The 15,668-nt window shown below is 36.4% G+C and overlaps 1 protein-coding gene across 5 annotated transcripts in view; it reads right to left on the bottom strand.

Annotated features, from left to right (window-relative positions):
• Positions 1–24: 24 nt before the first annotated feature.
• The window catches only part of LOC129750150 (glucose-6-phosphate 1-dehydrogenase), a 63,090-nt gene continuing 47,446 nt past the window's right edge, over positions 25–15,668 (bottom strand). For all 5 annotated transcript variants that reach the window (XM_055745397.1, XM_055745394.1, XM_055745396.1 and 2 more), the window contains exons 3-4: positions 1,683–1,829; positions 25–1,623 (exon numbers count right to left, since the gene is read on the bottom strand). In XM_055745397.1, the coding sequence (XP_055601372.1) occupies positions 346–1,623; positions 1,683–1,829 (1,425 nt within the window). In that variant the 3' untranslated portion in view covers positions 25–345. The remainder of the gene's footprint in view (positions 1,624–1,682; positions 1,830–15,668) is intronic.

Here is a 15,668-nt window from a genome sequence, read left to right as displayed (position 1 = left end):
ACATCGACCAACCTTGCCAAAAAGTAACGTATAAAAAGGAATGGTTTTATTTGGAAATGGAAATTTTGTACAACTATGATTAAACACATTTTCCACCAATTCACAAAGCAGACTTTTTATAACAAACAGTATTATCGATAATAAAAAAAAAACTCCGTTCCCTTCAAGGGTTGAGAATTCCACGCCTCAGACGTCCTAGTAATAAACGTATAACAATGTACGAAATTGAATGGGAAAATAAATACATGAACTCCTGCTAAAAAGATCCAAATACAATGGTAGTATAAAAGAAAACAATGATGAACTCAGTTGTGAATCGAAGAAGTATAACTGGCGAGTTGTCGATTAATGTTTCTTATGCCACTTGTACGAGCCATAGTATTTGAAGTTATTGTCGTCACATTTTTTGTCGGCCTCCTTAGGACCACGTGATCCATACAGGTACTTGATCGGCTCTGGTCGTTCGCGTTCAATGAAATGTAAAATAGGAGTAAAAATACGCCAAGCCTCAAACAGTTCATCAGATCGAACGAAATGCATTTGTGAGCCACAGAACACATCAAGAATAAGTCGCTCGTAAGCGTCCGGAAGTTTTACGTCCTTGTACCGATGACCGTATGTGAGGTCTAGCTCTGTTTCTTCCATATCGAAAGTAATTCCAGGAGATTTTGTCATCATTTTTACGTAGAGAGCTTCACCTGGCTGAACTCGAATCACCAGTTCATTACGTTTGGGTTTACCATCGAAAATATCTCCCGGAACATCCTGATACTGAACTCTGACTTCTGCCTTACGCTCGTTCAAAGCCTTTCCGCATCTCAGAATAAACGGAACACCATCCCATCGCTCATTGTTGATCTTAAGTACCGCTAAGGCAAATGTGGGTGTTACTGAACCTTTCGGAACAGTTGGATCATCCAGGTATCCCATACGGGAATCTTCATCTTGGCCATTCGGATTGGCAACGTACTGTCCCAACACCACATCGTCAATGGTTAGCTGCTCGATGCTCTTCAAAACCTTCACCTTTTCGTTACGGATATCATCCGGGTGGCAGGTAGCCGGCTTCTCCATGGCAACGAGAGATAAAATCTGCAACAAATGATTTTGCATCACATCGCGAATGATGCCAAAATCGTCAAAGTATCCTCCACGACCCTGAGTTCCGAAAGGTTCCTTGAAAGTGATCAAAACCGACGCCACGTTGTTACGATTCCACGTGGGACTGAAAATTTGATTCCCAAAACGAATCGTCATCAGATTCTGAACCATCTCCTTGCCTAGGTAGTGATCAATTCGGTACAGCTGTTCTTCTGTGAACAATTTAGCCAAATGATCGCTTAATTTGTTTGAACTTTCGGCATCGCGACCGAACGGCTTCTCGACGATGATTCGATTCCAACCCTTCGATCCCATACAGGTGTTTCGAATGTGAACCGTAACTGGTTCGAACACAGACGGTGGTAAGGCCAGATAGAACAGACGATTTGCGACCCGTCCCGTTTCAAATTTGGAAATCTCCTGGTTCAACAGTTCAAAGTCTCGGCGACCATCATAGCTTCCGGCAACGTAGAAATTTTCGGCCCAAAATTGTTCGTATCGCTCCTGTTGATCTGGCTCAACCTATAAATAAATACTATTTTAAACAGGCTCCTGCTTCGAAATATGATCAACGATTTTACCTTCATATAAGGATGGCACTTTTCACGTAACTGTGAAACGCTGAGTTTGCTTCGCGCATATCCGAAGAATCTGGTTACTGACGGGAGCAGACCGTCCCGATACAGCCACCAAAGTGTGGGGTAGATCTTCTTTTTTGCCAAATCTCCCTGGAAAAGATAAAAAATAAACATACGCCTCATAAGTAAAGAAGTACGCGTAACTAACATTAAAATTTATTGGAATCTTTTGAAATATAATAAAGTTCTTCTTAAATAACTTATATGGATAAAAATGGATCCAATTAGTCGAAAAATAATAAATGGAATAAAAAACAACTAAAAAAAATTAAAACAACCAGAAAATCTTCAGAGAAAAAAAAATGAAAACGTGAATAAAAACTAATACGAGATAATGAAAAAAGGGAAAGATATTTGAATAAAGAGGTAAAAAGGAGAAAACAGAGTAAGACAGAGAAAAGATAATACACTAAACAAGCTGTCACAAAGCCCGTCTTATTTGAAACTGTCGTGGAAGAAATATTGAAAAAGTCAAGAAATATGTGCGAGATTGATGAAAATAAAGAGAGAGCAGATATGAGATAGAGATGAGAGATGAGATAGAGATAAGAGAAAGATGAGGTAGAGATAAAAGAAAGATGAGAGAGATAAGAGATAGATGAGATAAAGATAAGAGAAAGATGAGATAAAGATAAGAGATAGATGAGCTGAGATAAGAGAAGGAGAGATAGAGATAAGAGAATTACTATCTATTTACTTTAAAGGTCAATTTAAAACAAAAGATTTAAGAGGTTATTTATCATAATCGGTTGACAATGGAGTTTATGGTGTGAAATGTCAATGGCAGACTGAGATTGCTACTGCTTTCGAATATATGTATTTTTTTTTTTTTGAAGCTCAAATCAAAACAAACTTTCCATCCTAAAATGAAGCCCAAAGGTGTAATTGTGCAAAAATGATCGATTTTGAGTTTATAACAATGCTGAACGAATTTTTATTTTTCAAACTATATTTGTTTTTTTTTTCAATTTTTAGAACTTCGTTGAAATACTTTTAAGTTCGAAAGAAAAATATAAATTGTCCTAAAATATATGGAAAATGGCCGAACACAGCAACTCAAAAGCGTGTTTTCTCAAATCGTTTTTTATGACACATTCGACGCGTTTGTACCGTTCACAAGTGATTTATACCTGTTCTCGAATCCAAAAATCTCAAAAAACCAATAATTTCAATAATTTAAAAAACAAAAAACCAACCATTGGAAAAAGAGAAAAAAGTTTTTGATGTGTTTTATATACATTTAAATATCAAATTCTAATGTTTTAACAACTTTTAAAAAATAATCAATTACAAATATATGAATAGATTTTTTTCGCAATCTCCATAATACGTTTTGAAGCCAATAAATACTGCTTCATTGTGTAGAAAAAGAGAATTTGTTTGTATTCAATCGAGTTTTTTTTAAAAAAGCGATCAAGACAGTCGCAAATGAATGAATTCACGTCACAAAAAAAATCAACTTTTTGATTCTACGAAGAAATTTTAACATTTTCTAACAAAAAGAATTAAGATCTTCTTTGAAAATGACTAGAAGATTCAGAAACCTGAATTCTGATTTGCTGCTGATTTGCTTTTTTCATTCTACAGTGAATTGGTTGAATTTTAGAATGATAACAGTTTAGAAAAGTTAGAAATAGTGAATTCACGTCACGGTCAAGTTTTATAAAAATGTAAATATTTGCATTTGAAGATAATTTATAGTACACAAAGGACCCTCCCATCAAAGATGGGGGGGAGTGTATTTTCCAGAAAACACACTGGGTAATTTTCAAGGGTAATATGTGATAATTTTTAACATATAATGGGCCCTCCCACTTTAATATTTGGGGGAGGGGTGCTTCTTTGATGGGAGGGTCTTTTGTGTAATATAAATTATCCTCAAATGAAAATCTTTACATTTTTCAAAACTTGATGAGAACCACTTATCAGTTGATTGAATTAAAATGAATTTTATCGTTTTTTCCGATAAGTATGTATGGAGCCCTCCCTCCCTTAGATGGCAGGGACTCAAAACTTCACTGGAACAATTGTTTACTCGAAAACCATTTTATGCCAAATTTCACATCAATCGGTCCAGTAGTTTCAGTTCTTGAAGAACACAGATATAAATTCTATCTAATTTTCTAGAGATTTTAGTGATTTTTACTAGACTTCAACCAACGTTTAAACGCCATAACACTTTTAGTTCAAGAGACAGATGTCTGATGTCTTCGACAAAGTTTCATGATTTTAGGTGTTAAAATATTGTAGAACAATATAGGCCTCTATCTTATCACAGTTAGAAATTAATTTGTTCATTAAAAAAGACTTCCTTTAGGTAGTTGTTGTAAAAGTTTGTCTAAGACTTTAAATGCATCAAACTTAAGGGAAAGACGCAATAAATTATTTCCCGCTAAATTTCATTTCTGGACCACTGTTCAACGCCTTATCATTCATTCACTTTTTTTTGTTTAATATTAGAAATAAAAATACCAACAATATGATTCCAGTATGTTTTATATTATCGAGTGCACTAATTCAAGAAGTCATGGGGATTTTTTTTTATTATCTGAAAATTTGCACCGGGGGTCTTCGGATTTTCTCCAAAATTTCAAATTTTGTTCGTTTCAGCACCATAAAAAATCATGTATTTTTGCAGATTTCTAAGACTTTTATTTTTTGAGTTAGATAACGTTTAAGTTTTTTTGAAAAAAAAACTACCCTCTTTTCAAATGCCCATAACTTTGTCAATTTTCAACGTAGAATAAAAAATGGTACATCAAAACGCATTAAAATTTTACCAGCGATCCAAATAAAATATTAACAAAAAATTATATATTGATTCTCGGTATAAAATAAAGGAAATATGTTAAAAACAACGTCCAAAAGTACCGTCTGCACCACCAAAATTTTTGAAACATATTTCATTTTATAGTCCTATTAATTTCACAACTTTTATCTGAAAACACCAAAGTGGGCCAAAAACTCCTTTAAGAGTTATGAAAGAAACAGTGACAATAAATCTCTTTTTTAACGTCAAAAACTAACAATTTTCGAACAACTGCACTCACATATAGGGACTTCTTCTCCTATCGTACGCATGTGCACCGGGAGTTAAAAATCTGCAATACCATTTTATAGTCGAATTAGTTTTACAACTTTCACCTAAAGACACCAAAATGAACCAATCACTCCTTCAAGAGTTATGGAAGAAATAAAGACCATAATGTATTCTTGTGCTCGCGTCAGGGTATAACGATTCTCGCACAGTCACGCGCTTATGCGCAGAACACCATTTACACAAACGTTCATTTTTAGGCATACCCTAGAAACGATTATATTCATTGATTGTTCTTTGATCTATGTTTTTCAAAAGAGAAGATAAATAACTTATCAATAAAATAATATCTACGTTTTTGTTTACAACTCTGCACCCACACTGGGTACCTCGACCCTAACAATGGGCGCATCACTAATGTACGTTCAATCGAGCATTTGAGTACGTATTTTTAATAATACGATTGGAATTCCTGAAATAATTGAATAGAAATTAGCTGAATGAGATTATTCAAAACTATACATTTCTTATTCGAAGAAGTCATCTGACAGGTTTTTTTTTATTTAATAAACGTTTATTAGGCCAAATTACTGTCTGACAGGTAGATACATATTTATAACAAAAAAATATATTGACTACATTCGGATCTTTAAGCGAGAGCTTCGTGGTGTCATGTGGCTATGTCGCGCAGAGTATTCTACGGCGGTTTTGTTCCATTCATATTAGGGAACGAATGCATGGAATTTTATGGTTCCATGTACTATAGCTGATAATTACTTAAATCCAGTGTTCGGCACAAAAGTGCTAATCCGCTAATTTTTCGTCAGTGATTTAATTATTGTGCTAAGTTTTGATTGAGCTAACGAAATACAAAGTTCCGTTAATTTTTTATTCCACTAATTGAAGACTGATAACCTCCATATATTTGTATCAATCTCTCGAATTATTACTGATAGAATATACTTTTTAAGTTAAGGTGACATTTTCTATCATTCTGACCTCAATATGCGCTGTAAGCGAAAACTGTCACTTCTTATGGTCTCAGTGGAGGAATGTGCACTAGATTCAGGGGAAAGGTTTATTTTTTTTGTCATTTTTGAGTTATTTATGAAGTTTAATGAAGGCAGTGATTGTATTTTACTTCTTGTGTGAGTTTTGCGAAAATATACTCGAAGAGGGAAAAAGTTACCCAAAAACAGCGATGTAAACTATACAAAACTAATTTTACATCCTTTAATCAGCTTTTTGCTTTAAGGTAGTTGGGACATTGGTTGGGTGGGTGGTTGGGACAGAAAATAATGAATTGGAAGAAATTGCACAAAAGATTTAATGCAAAAATTGCATACTATCTTCTTGGCATAAAATCGATATACCTATCAAGTAAATTGTTAACGAAAATAAAAAAAAAGAAATATATGTAGTAGAATTCCACATTTTGTATTATGCTCTTGTGATTGTTCGAAATTTCGATAATTTTTTTTAATGCCTTGAACACTGAGAGGTGATTAAATTCCCATCATAGACAGATTTGCTCATATAACTGTATGAAAATTTGATCAATTAATCTTACTTCCAGTAAAATGTTTAGAATTAAAATGTTCGCATTTATATTTATTATTTATTTAACTAAATATTATAATTGAGGGTATGAATAATTTAATATTTGGGTAAAAAAAACTTGATATTTGATCCGAGTTTGCTTCGAGAGCTCATCGCGTGCGGTACTTTTTTTCTCGACTGAGAGTGTGCTAAATGCTAAAAGTTTTCCTGGATGTGCTGATTATTGATAGATGAAACTAACTATGATAAAAAATGTGAATGTTATGTTATGTTGTGAAATTGCTAGAGTGTTTCCTAGAAGTGCCCAAATTGTGGTGATAAATACCATAAAGATTTTAGCGGAGATTCCTCAGATAAAACGGGCCACGCAACGTTCTGCGAAAAGCCGGGCTTCGCCCCCGTGCTTTATGGTATACGCATCTGGGTGGGTGGAGTGAGTGCGAGAAGAAAACATGGCCTACTATGCTGAAATTTGGAATGCATAGAGCTATCTAGTGAAGTTTTGTTCTTTACCTTCAATTGCTGAAAATGGTCAAAATAACTAGCTGCATGGTTTTTTTTTCTAAACGTTGCTTCCGGTCCCTTGTTAATTGAAGATTACTCGAAACATAGAAATATTCATTGCCGATGTTTTCTCTTATGAAAGGGACAAAAAAGTAGTGACAACATAGTTGATTAAAGTGTGCATCAATGAATAGGTTTTTTTTTCGATGTACAAAACGAGATCAAATGAATGAATTCGTGAAAAGTTAGCTTTTCTGATACAAATAGTTGGAAGGCTTATTCGGTTTAGAAGAAGACTCGAAATTTAGGGTGGGATTGGCATTTCACTGAAAAATTAGAGGGACAAAGTGGTAAAATTTAAGGTATATGTGACAATGGCCACTATTTTGGCGGAAATTTTAGATTAAAATGTGTTTGGCCTTATTGTGTGTGTTGCTAAATTTAATTCTTGGGAACATGCTTTTACCCTTAACTGAAAAAAAGCGTCAGATTTTTGCTTTGTGAGAGAGAATGCTGGCCAAAATACGAAAACATAGTTTGTGGGGAAGAGGATCATTTCCGTGCAGGAAAATGAAGTGGTTCAGGTGACATATTGAAGCTGGCTGATAAAAAAAAGCATTTTTAATTTATAAATAGTTTTAGTCGGCTGAAAATGTGAAAGGCGAAGTAACGTCATTATGACTCTGGGGTCCTTAGAGAAAAGTTTTGTTTCATCAATTGTGTTTGACTCCGTTTTACTTCAGGGAAGAGGGAAGGGAGTTCTCGTTGACGACCGAGGAGAAGGTGGTGCTAGATTCTTCGTTAAAAAATTCCGTCTTGCTTATCAAGGTGAGAAGAAGAAATGAAAAGAAGTCACGCCGTTCGGGGTAGATTGCAAAAGGTAGGCAACATCGCCGACAGGGAGGTAGGGTTTAAGTAGTGACAAGGCCTACTTAGTTCACTGTTTATTTAGTACAAGTGATCTTTGGATATGAACATTGTTATGTTGTTGGATAAGGTCGGTTAAAGCTACAGGTAAGCTTCGAGTGTTTTGAGGTAAGATTGGTTAATAGGTAAGATTATTTTACTATACAACTATTTCATTTTTGAATATATTATATAAGAACGTCCAATCAGTGGCCAGCTGGGCAGGTATCTACACGAATGCGGAATACCTGTCGTAGATCGAGTACTGCAGTGTTGTCTGGGCTCCATATCAAGGTACACATAAAGACCGCATTGAGTCAGTACAAAAACAGTTTTTATTATATGCTTTACGCAGGTTAGGTTGGAGCTCGTATCAGCTACCTTCGTATGAATCTCGATGTATGTTAATTAAAATAGATAGTCTTGATAAACGACGTGAGTTTGCAATGTTAGCTTTTATAAATGATGTTATTGGGCAAAGAGTAAATGATGCAAACATTTTAGAAAAACTTAACTTTTATTCTCCCACTCGGTATTTAAGAAACAGGAATCTTTTCTACATAAATAAACAAAGAACAAACTATGCCCAAAATGGACCTATAAATAAGATCATGATCTGCTATAACAAATACTGCACCATAATTGATATAACAATGAACAAAAATGAACTGAAGAGAGTGCTTCTATCATAACATTATACTTATATAGATTTAAGGCAAACATGTAAAACGGTCTACGCAAATGATTGACGTCAAATAAATAAATAAATAAATAAATAGATTCATAACACTGAAAATGTTATGCATTTTATACGGTTGCGAAACTGATTGTTCGTTCTACAAATAAGACATACATATACACGAAACACACTCATTACAGGACAGTTCACACGAAGCCATGGTGTCGGGTATGTGCTGATTTGCATTGCACTTTAGCGCATACGTTGGCGAAACTGCGGTGAATCCGTGCACCCATGGTGGATTATCTACATACATACATACATACATACAAAAAAAACTTGATATTTGATCCGGCCTAATTGTTGGTCAACAGATAGCGATTAGCGCTTTAAGGGGGGGGGGGGGGGGGTCGATTTTTTTATTTTTTTATTTTCTTATTGTAAAACATTTCAAGAATGTTGTGTCAAATTTTCAAGTCAATTGAAGCAAAACTGTAGAAATTATAGGCTTCTATCTCCTCCTATCTAATACTGCAAGAAAGCAAGAGCAGAAACTTCAAACGCTTTTTTCTCGAAAGCACATTTTTTAAGTCCGTGGACATCGTCATTTGAAAACTACTTATCCGATTCTTTTCAAATTTGGAACATATTTTCTACATATAAAATAGCAGACCCCAACGTTTTTCTTTTTTGATTTTTTTACTTTGGGGAGATTTTACAGGTGAAAAATGGCGGATTTTTTCGTGAAAAATCGCAGTTTTTACTTCAAACAGCCACAGAAATTTCATAATTTTTTTTTATGTTAAATAAAAACGTTGGGGTCCAGAAAAACATCTATTTAAAATATTTTGCTCTGATTTTTTGACTTAAGATGATTCTGTGCTGAGATACAGTGTCCACCGCCAATCCTGTTTTCTAAAAGGCATCCTCCCCCCCCCCCCCCCCCCCCCTTAAGCTTAAAGCAATAACTTTTTCGGCACATATAGCGTTTTTAATAAGCAATCGCTAACTTTGAATCAGTTAGCGATTCAATAAGCGGCGCTAATGTTTCAGTTAGCGATGTCGAAAACTGCTTAAATCTGTTGGTTAGCTCCATTATAGCCTTTCCATATTCAACGTTGGTAGCATAGATATATAAACTCCCAGTTGTTTTCCAATTCAAAATTTTTCGCCCAGCGGAAAGAGCTTTAGGGTCATTTATATTTGTTGTTTTTATTGCTGTAATTTCTCGCCATTCTTTTTATGTTACTTCCTAAACCATCACAAGAACCTTTTCCGTATGCATTAGGAAACAACGACGATTGAACGAACATTAGCGATGCGACCATTGTTAAAATCGAGGTACCCAGCAGCCTTGCCAGATCTACGGATTTCTCCGTAGTTCTACTGATTTTCAGCATTTCCACGGAGCTACGGATCGATGCTCGAAATCTACGGATTTTCGGCATTTCCTACGGATTTTCAACGGATTATCGAAAAAATTCAAGGGATTCTACGGATAACTGAAAATTCTACCTGACGACCAAAAAAAAAAAGGTTATCAAGTTTTCTTTTGCAGAAATCAGTAGATTTTTCGATTTTCCTAAAATCTACGGACTTGAGCGGTTTTCAATCTGGCAACGCTGGTACCCAGTGTGGGTGCAGAGTTGTAAACATAGCACGTATATATTATTTTATTGTTAAGTTATTTATCTTCTCTTTTGAAAAAAAAATAGATCAAAGAACAATCAATGAATATAATCGTTTCTAGGGTATGCCTAAGCATGAACGTTTGTGTAAATGGTGTTCTGCGCATAAGCGCGTGACTGTGCGAGAATCGTTATACCCTGACGCGAGCACAAGAATACATTATGGTCTTTATTTCTTCCATAACTCTTGAAGGAGTGATTGGTTCATTTTGGTGTCTTTAGGTGAAAGTTGTAAAACTAATTCGACTATAAAATGGTATTTTTTGCAGATTTTTAACTCCCGGTGCACATGCGTACGATAGGAGAAGAAGTCCCTATATGTGAGTGCAGTTGTTCAAAAATTGTTAGTTTTTGACGTTAAAAAAGAGATTTATTGTCACTGTTTCTTTCATAACTCTTGAAGGAGTTTTTGGCCCACTTTGGTGTCTTCAGATAAAAGTTGTGAAATTAATAGGACTATAAAATGAAATATGTTTCAAAAATTTTGGTGGTGCAGACGGTACTTTTGGACGTTGTTTTTAACATATTTCCTTTATTTTATACCGAGAATCAATATATAATTTTTTGTTAATATTTTATTTGGATAGCTGGTAAAATTTTGTACTAAAATTGATGTACTATTTTTTATTCTACGTTGAAAATTGACAAAGTTATGAGCATTTGAAAAGAGGGTAGTTTTTTTTTTCAAAAAAACTTAAACGTTATCTAACTCGAAAAATAAAAGTCTTAGAAATCTGCAAAAATAAATGTTATTTGTGGTGCTGAAACGAACAAACTTTGAAATTTTGGAGAAAATCCAAAGACCCACGGCGCAAACCCCGTCAGATAATAAAAAAATCCCCTCATGCTTTAAAAAAAATGAAACTAATGGAATGAAAGTCAAATTTGATCAACGCATCTCTATGAATCGAGAAACAGCCATCATGTTTCTATAGCTTATAAACGCATATTATAGACAATTCAAGTCTCCCAATTTGTGTTAGAAACTTTTTATGAAGGGGAGAGTGGGGTAACGTGGGTCATGGAGAAACGTCGACCACTCTAAATATTTCAGCTGCGTATTGAGATAAAAATCTCAATCCAACTGTCATCGTCATCGCTTCTCGTAAGCATATGTTTTTATAAGATGTTGACTCATGTCCGCATCAGATGCTTCTTTTATTTAACTAGCTTAGAAAAATTTACTTACATAACTAAACAAGCACCCGCTAATTGCATCGGTGGGAAATCTCCAGTTCATAACATAAATATGCTCACATGCTTATTATCTCAGTTATGACTTGCATTTTCACATGGAAAAGGATTTTTTATGAATAATCAATGAGTCACTTAAACACAACAAATTAGCAAATTATCTCTTGTGGGAAATCATGGGCCACATAATGTGGGGTATCTTGGGCCACCTATTTTTTGGTGTTTTTATACACATACAGAACATAAAATACATTTCTCCTATTTGTAAAGTTTTCTTACGCCAAATGAAGAGTTTTGGAAAACATATTGTCATTTTTATTCAATGCAAACATAAATCTTATATAAGGGATTTTGACAAAAAGTTCGCGAACCGGGTTAAACCCCCCCCCCCCCTTGAAGGTCCAAAAATGCCTACAGAAATCTTTTTTACTAAACATAAAATTTGAATTTTCTAATCAAATTTTGATGAATTTATTAAACAATAGTGTAACAATCTCGACTCCAAAACTTCGAAATCCCATTCCAGGACCACAATTTTACAAAGTTTTTCAAAAAAAAATCTGACTTGTTGATAGTAATTGAGTCCCAAATATCCCAATAAAGTTAGAGTTAAGCTTACCAGATTGTCCGGATTATTACCAGATTTTCTCACTCTATTTGCAAAATCAAATGAAAACTTCAATTGAGTGCTTAAAATTAGAATTAGAACGATTCTTGGAGGCCTGATTCTTCTGATAATTTTGAATCGGCTGATGTGTTTTGAAAAAATTAAAAATAGTTTTCCATGTTTTTTTTTCTTTTTGATTTCAACGGAATAAATCCGAAATTTTCCTGCATAAATTTTGATACAACATGCCTGAATTGCCTGAATCTGTCAACTTGTACTTCTGGAAAAATATCTAGTAAATATCCAGTTGTTTATTGTTGTTGTTTATTTATTTTTAATCCATCGAACGACTAGTCTAAATGGATGGGATGGGAAAAGCACAAGGCATAAAAACCCATCGATGAATGTTGCAAATACAATAGTTTGTCAGGATATTTAAAACTAGTTTTAGGGATTTTACATAACACATTAAATATAGTGGATCAGAAAATAAAAGTAACGATAAGATCTAACATCAAGTACTACAATAAAACGATATCATCTTAACATTGAAGCCCGTAAGCGGTTCACAAACATATCCGGGGTCATATTAAAATCAAATTCGCTAAATTTATCATTAAACACTACACACATTGCACGGATAGGCTCGTTCTGGCCGTAAAGTGTACGATGAAAACCAAGCCGAAGGAATTCGCGACTTCTTAGTTGTCTAGGCATCACGTTGAAGTCAATCCTCTCAAGAATGTTTGGTGCATCAATGCTTCCGAGTAGCAATTTTCCAACGAAGGCCGCTTTCATGTATTCTCGTCGATCAGCAAGGGTATCCAGTTCCAACCAAGAGCATCGTTGCGTATATGAAGGAGATTGTTCCGGAATCGGCCACGGGCGAAGCCGTAGTACTGAGCGGGTAAACTTAGATTGAACGGATTCGATTCTGTAAATCCAGTTGGCGTGACTAGGGCTCCAGATGACTGCCGCTGACTCAAGATGCGGGCGAACCAAGGCACAATACAAAGTCCGTAGGCAGCGTAATTTGGTAAATTCTCTGGTAGTTCGCAAAATAAAACCCAAATTCCGGTTCGCCTTAGCTACTACATGGCTCAAGTGATGTTCAAATGTCATTTTGGAGTCCAGTATTACACCTAGATCCTTTATTACAGGAACTCGTTCAAGTGGGGAACCTTGGAGTGTGTAATTCCAAATCTCCGGATTCTTCTTCCGTGTAAAGCTGATGACGTTACATTTCTCCACACTGACTGTTAAGCAATTCAGATCGCACCACACCATGAATTTGCTCAACAAGTGCTGCAACTCCAAGCAATCGCTAAAGCTTTCAATCTTTCGATAAATTTTCAGGTCATCAGCGTAAAGCATTCTGCAGCCCGATGGAAGAGAATATGTGACGTCGTTGAAATAAATGCAGAACAGGAGCGGTCCGATATTGCTTCCTTGGGGCACTCCGCAGTTATTCTGGAACACGAAAGACTCTTCATTGCCCAGCCGAACAGTGAGAGAACGATTAATCAGGAATGATTCGAACCAACGACCAAGGCCTTCACCAAGCCCAAGATATTGAAGTTTCGCTAGGAGCAAACGGTGGTCAATTCGATCGAATGCGGCTTTGAGATCAGTGTACACTGTATCAACTTGACCCCCTTTTTCCATATTGCGGATGCATAATGAAGTAAACTCCAATAGGTTCGTGTTTATCGAACGCCCAGGAAAAAATCCGTGTTGATCGACCGAAATGTAAGACTTTGCAGCGGTGAAAAGTCTTTGTGACACCAAAATTTCTAGCACTTTCGAACAGGCACACAGGGATGTGATTCCTCTATAGTTCAATACGTTGTTCTTGTTGCCTTTTTTGTGAACAGGGAACATCCATGACTTTTTCCAAGCACTTGGAAATTTTCCAGTTCGAATAGAGAGGTTGAAGATCACTAACAGTGGCATCCATAGGGCATCGATACAATTTTTCAAGATGTTGGCCGGAATTCCATCGGGCCCTACAGTAGACGACAATTTAAGCTTTGCAATAGCCGCTTTAACTTCTTCCTCCGAGAAATGGATTGATACTAGATTAACCATATTGCTGGGAACGTTACGTAAGGCTCTTTCAATTTTAGTAGATGTGGCCTGCGATGAAGTGAATACGCTAGCAAAGGAGACCAAGGAGGTTTACGAATAGGTCGCTTCAGCGGAACGTGCTCACGAAATGATTCGTGCAATGCAGAAGTAAAGAAATGTACAGCCTCATCAATGTCAGTAGCGCTTTCGATAAACGACCAGTTTTTCTGAAATAGTATTTCGGATATTTGTGGGAAGTTCGCTCTGCGGAAGTTCAATGAGCATGTGTCAGTTGTGCTTTGGAACGGAGTAAAACGAGGGCAGGCTAGAGCAACAAGTAATGGTGGGTGATGAAGATCCATCTCGATCAGTGGCTCCATCGCAGTAGTGACGGTACAGCTATCTACAGCAAACTCGTTCAAAAAGACCAAATCAAGGATGCGACCACGAGAGTTTGTGACCAGGTTCATCTGTCAGTTACCCAAAAAATCCATCGCATCTAAGAGAGCGGAGGAGATAATGGAGAATGACGAAGTCGCCGGGTCTGAGTACGCGAAATTGGCAGAATGCTTTATCCAATTCAGAAGGGGCTGATTATAGTCGCCCAACAGGATGTGCCGATCGTTGGAACGTAAAGAATCCGCTACAGTGGCCGCTGATTTGAGGTGAGCATCGACAATTAAAGGATCGCTTGCCTCGTCTGGGCTTAGATAAACTACGCCTATGTAGATTTTCTGCATTCCCGTCTCAACAGTCACCCATAGATGTTCGATGTTCTGATCGATTCCAATTAGATCAGTAAGAGGGGAGGACGTCAAACGGTTTGAAACAGCAATAAGCACACCACCACCTCTGCTTAGACCAGTGCTGGAAGGATCTCGATCACGACGAAAAACATTGTATTCGTTTCCAAACAGCTGAACCGACGTAATTTCATCGTTTAACCATGTTTCGGTGAGCACGATTACATCGTACTCTGGATCCAAAACTGCCAAAAAAAGCTCATCAACTTTGGTACGCAATCCTCTGACATTTTGATAGTACACCCGAAGAGTCGAACTGCAGTGGCCAGGAAAACTTGCAGCAAAATTATGAATGATGTCTAATTGTTGGTCTCCGCTAACACAATCGGAGGATTGGGAGTTCCGATGCTCATAGGGTCCCAAAATTTGTTTGGAACGTTTCTTCCGGGTATGCGATCGTTTTTTGGCAAACTAACGAACTCACGAACTTTGATACTCTGTGGCCAGGATGAAAGGAGGAGAGCCTTATCCTTTAGTGCAAGGTCCACGCCGATTTTATACGAAACAAACGAATAATTTGAATCGTCGAAGTTTTTTGGAACGAGTCGAAAAGCCTCAATGTCGTTTGTAGTGTTCAAGCATCGTTTGACAATTTTCACCACATCATCATTGGTAATTTTTGGGTTAAAACCACTTAGGTATACCCAAAATCGAGGGGGTGGTACTGCAGCAGCGATGGGACATGTCAGCAGTAGATCACTAAGGTCGATATCACTTGTTCCGTTGGAAATTGAAGAACGCGGAACGATCTCAACTTCAACCGGCTCTCCATTGGGACCACAACGTCTTTTGCGAGAACGTATGGAACGGCTGCGTTTGTCAGAATTAGTAGGAGTTCCTTCAGGAAGTTGTGGCCAAGCTACTTTCGGTGGACGATCAAGTTT

This window comes from Uranotaenia lowii, chromosome 2 (genome assembly GCF_029784155.1).
Source record: "Uranotaenia lowii strain MFRU-FL chromosome 2, ASM2978415v1, whole genome shotgun sequence".
Classification (NCBI taxonomy): Eukaryota; Metazoa; Arthropoda; class Insecta; order Diptera; family Culicidae; genus Uranotaenia; species Uranotaenia lowii.
Note: the sequence above shows the minus strand (reverse complement) of the source record. Positions and strands in the feature narration are given on the sequence as shown.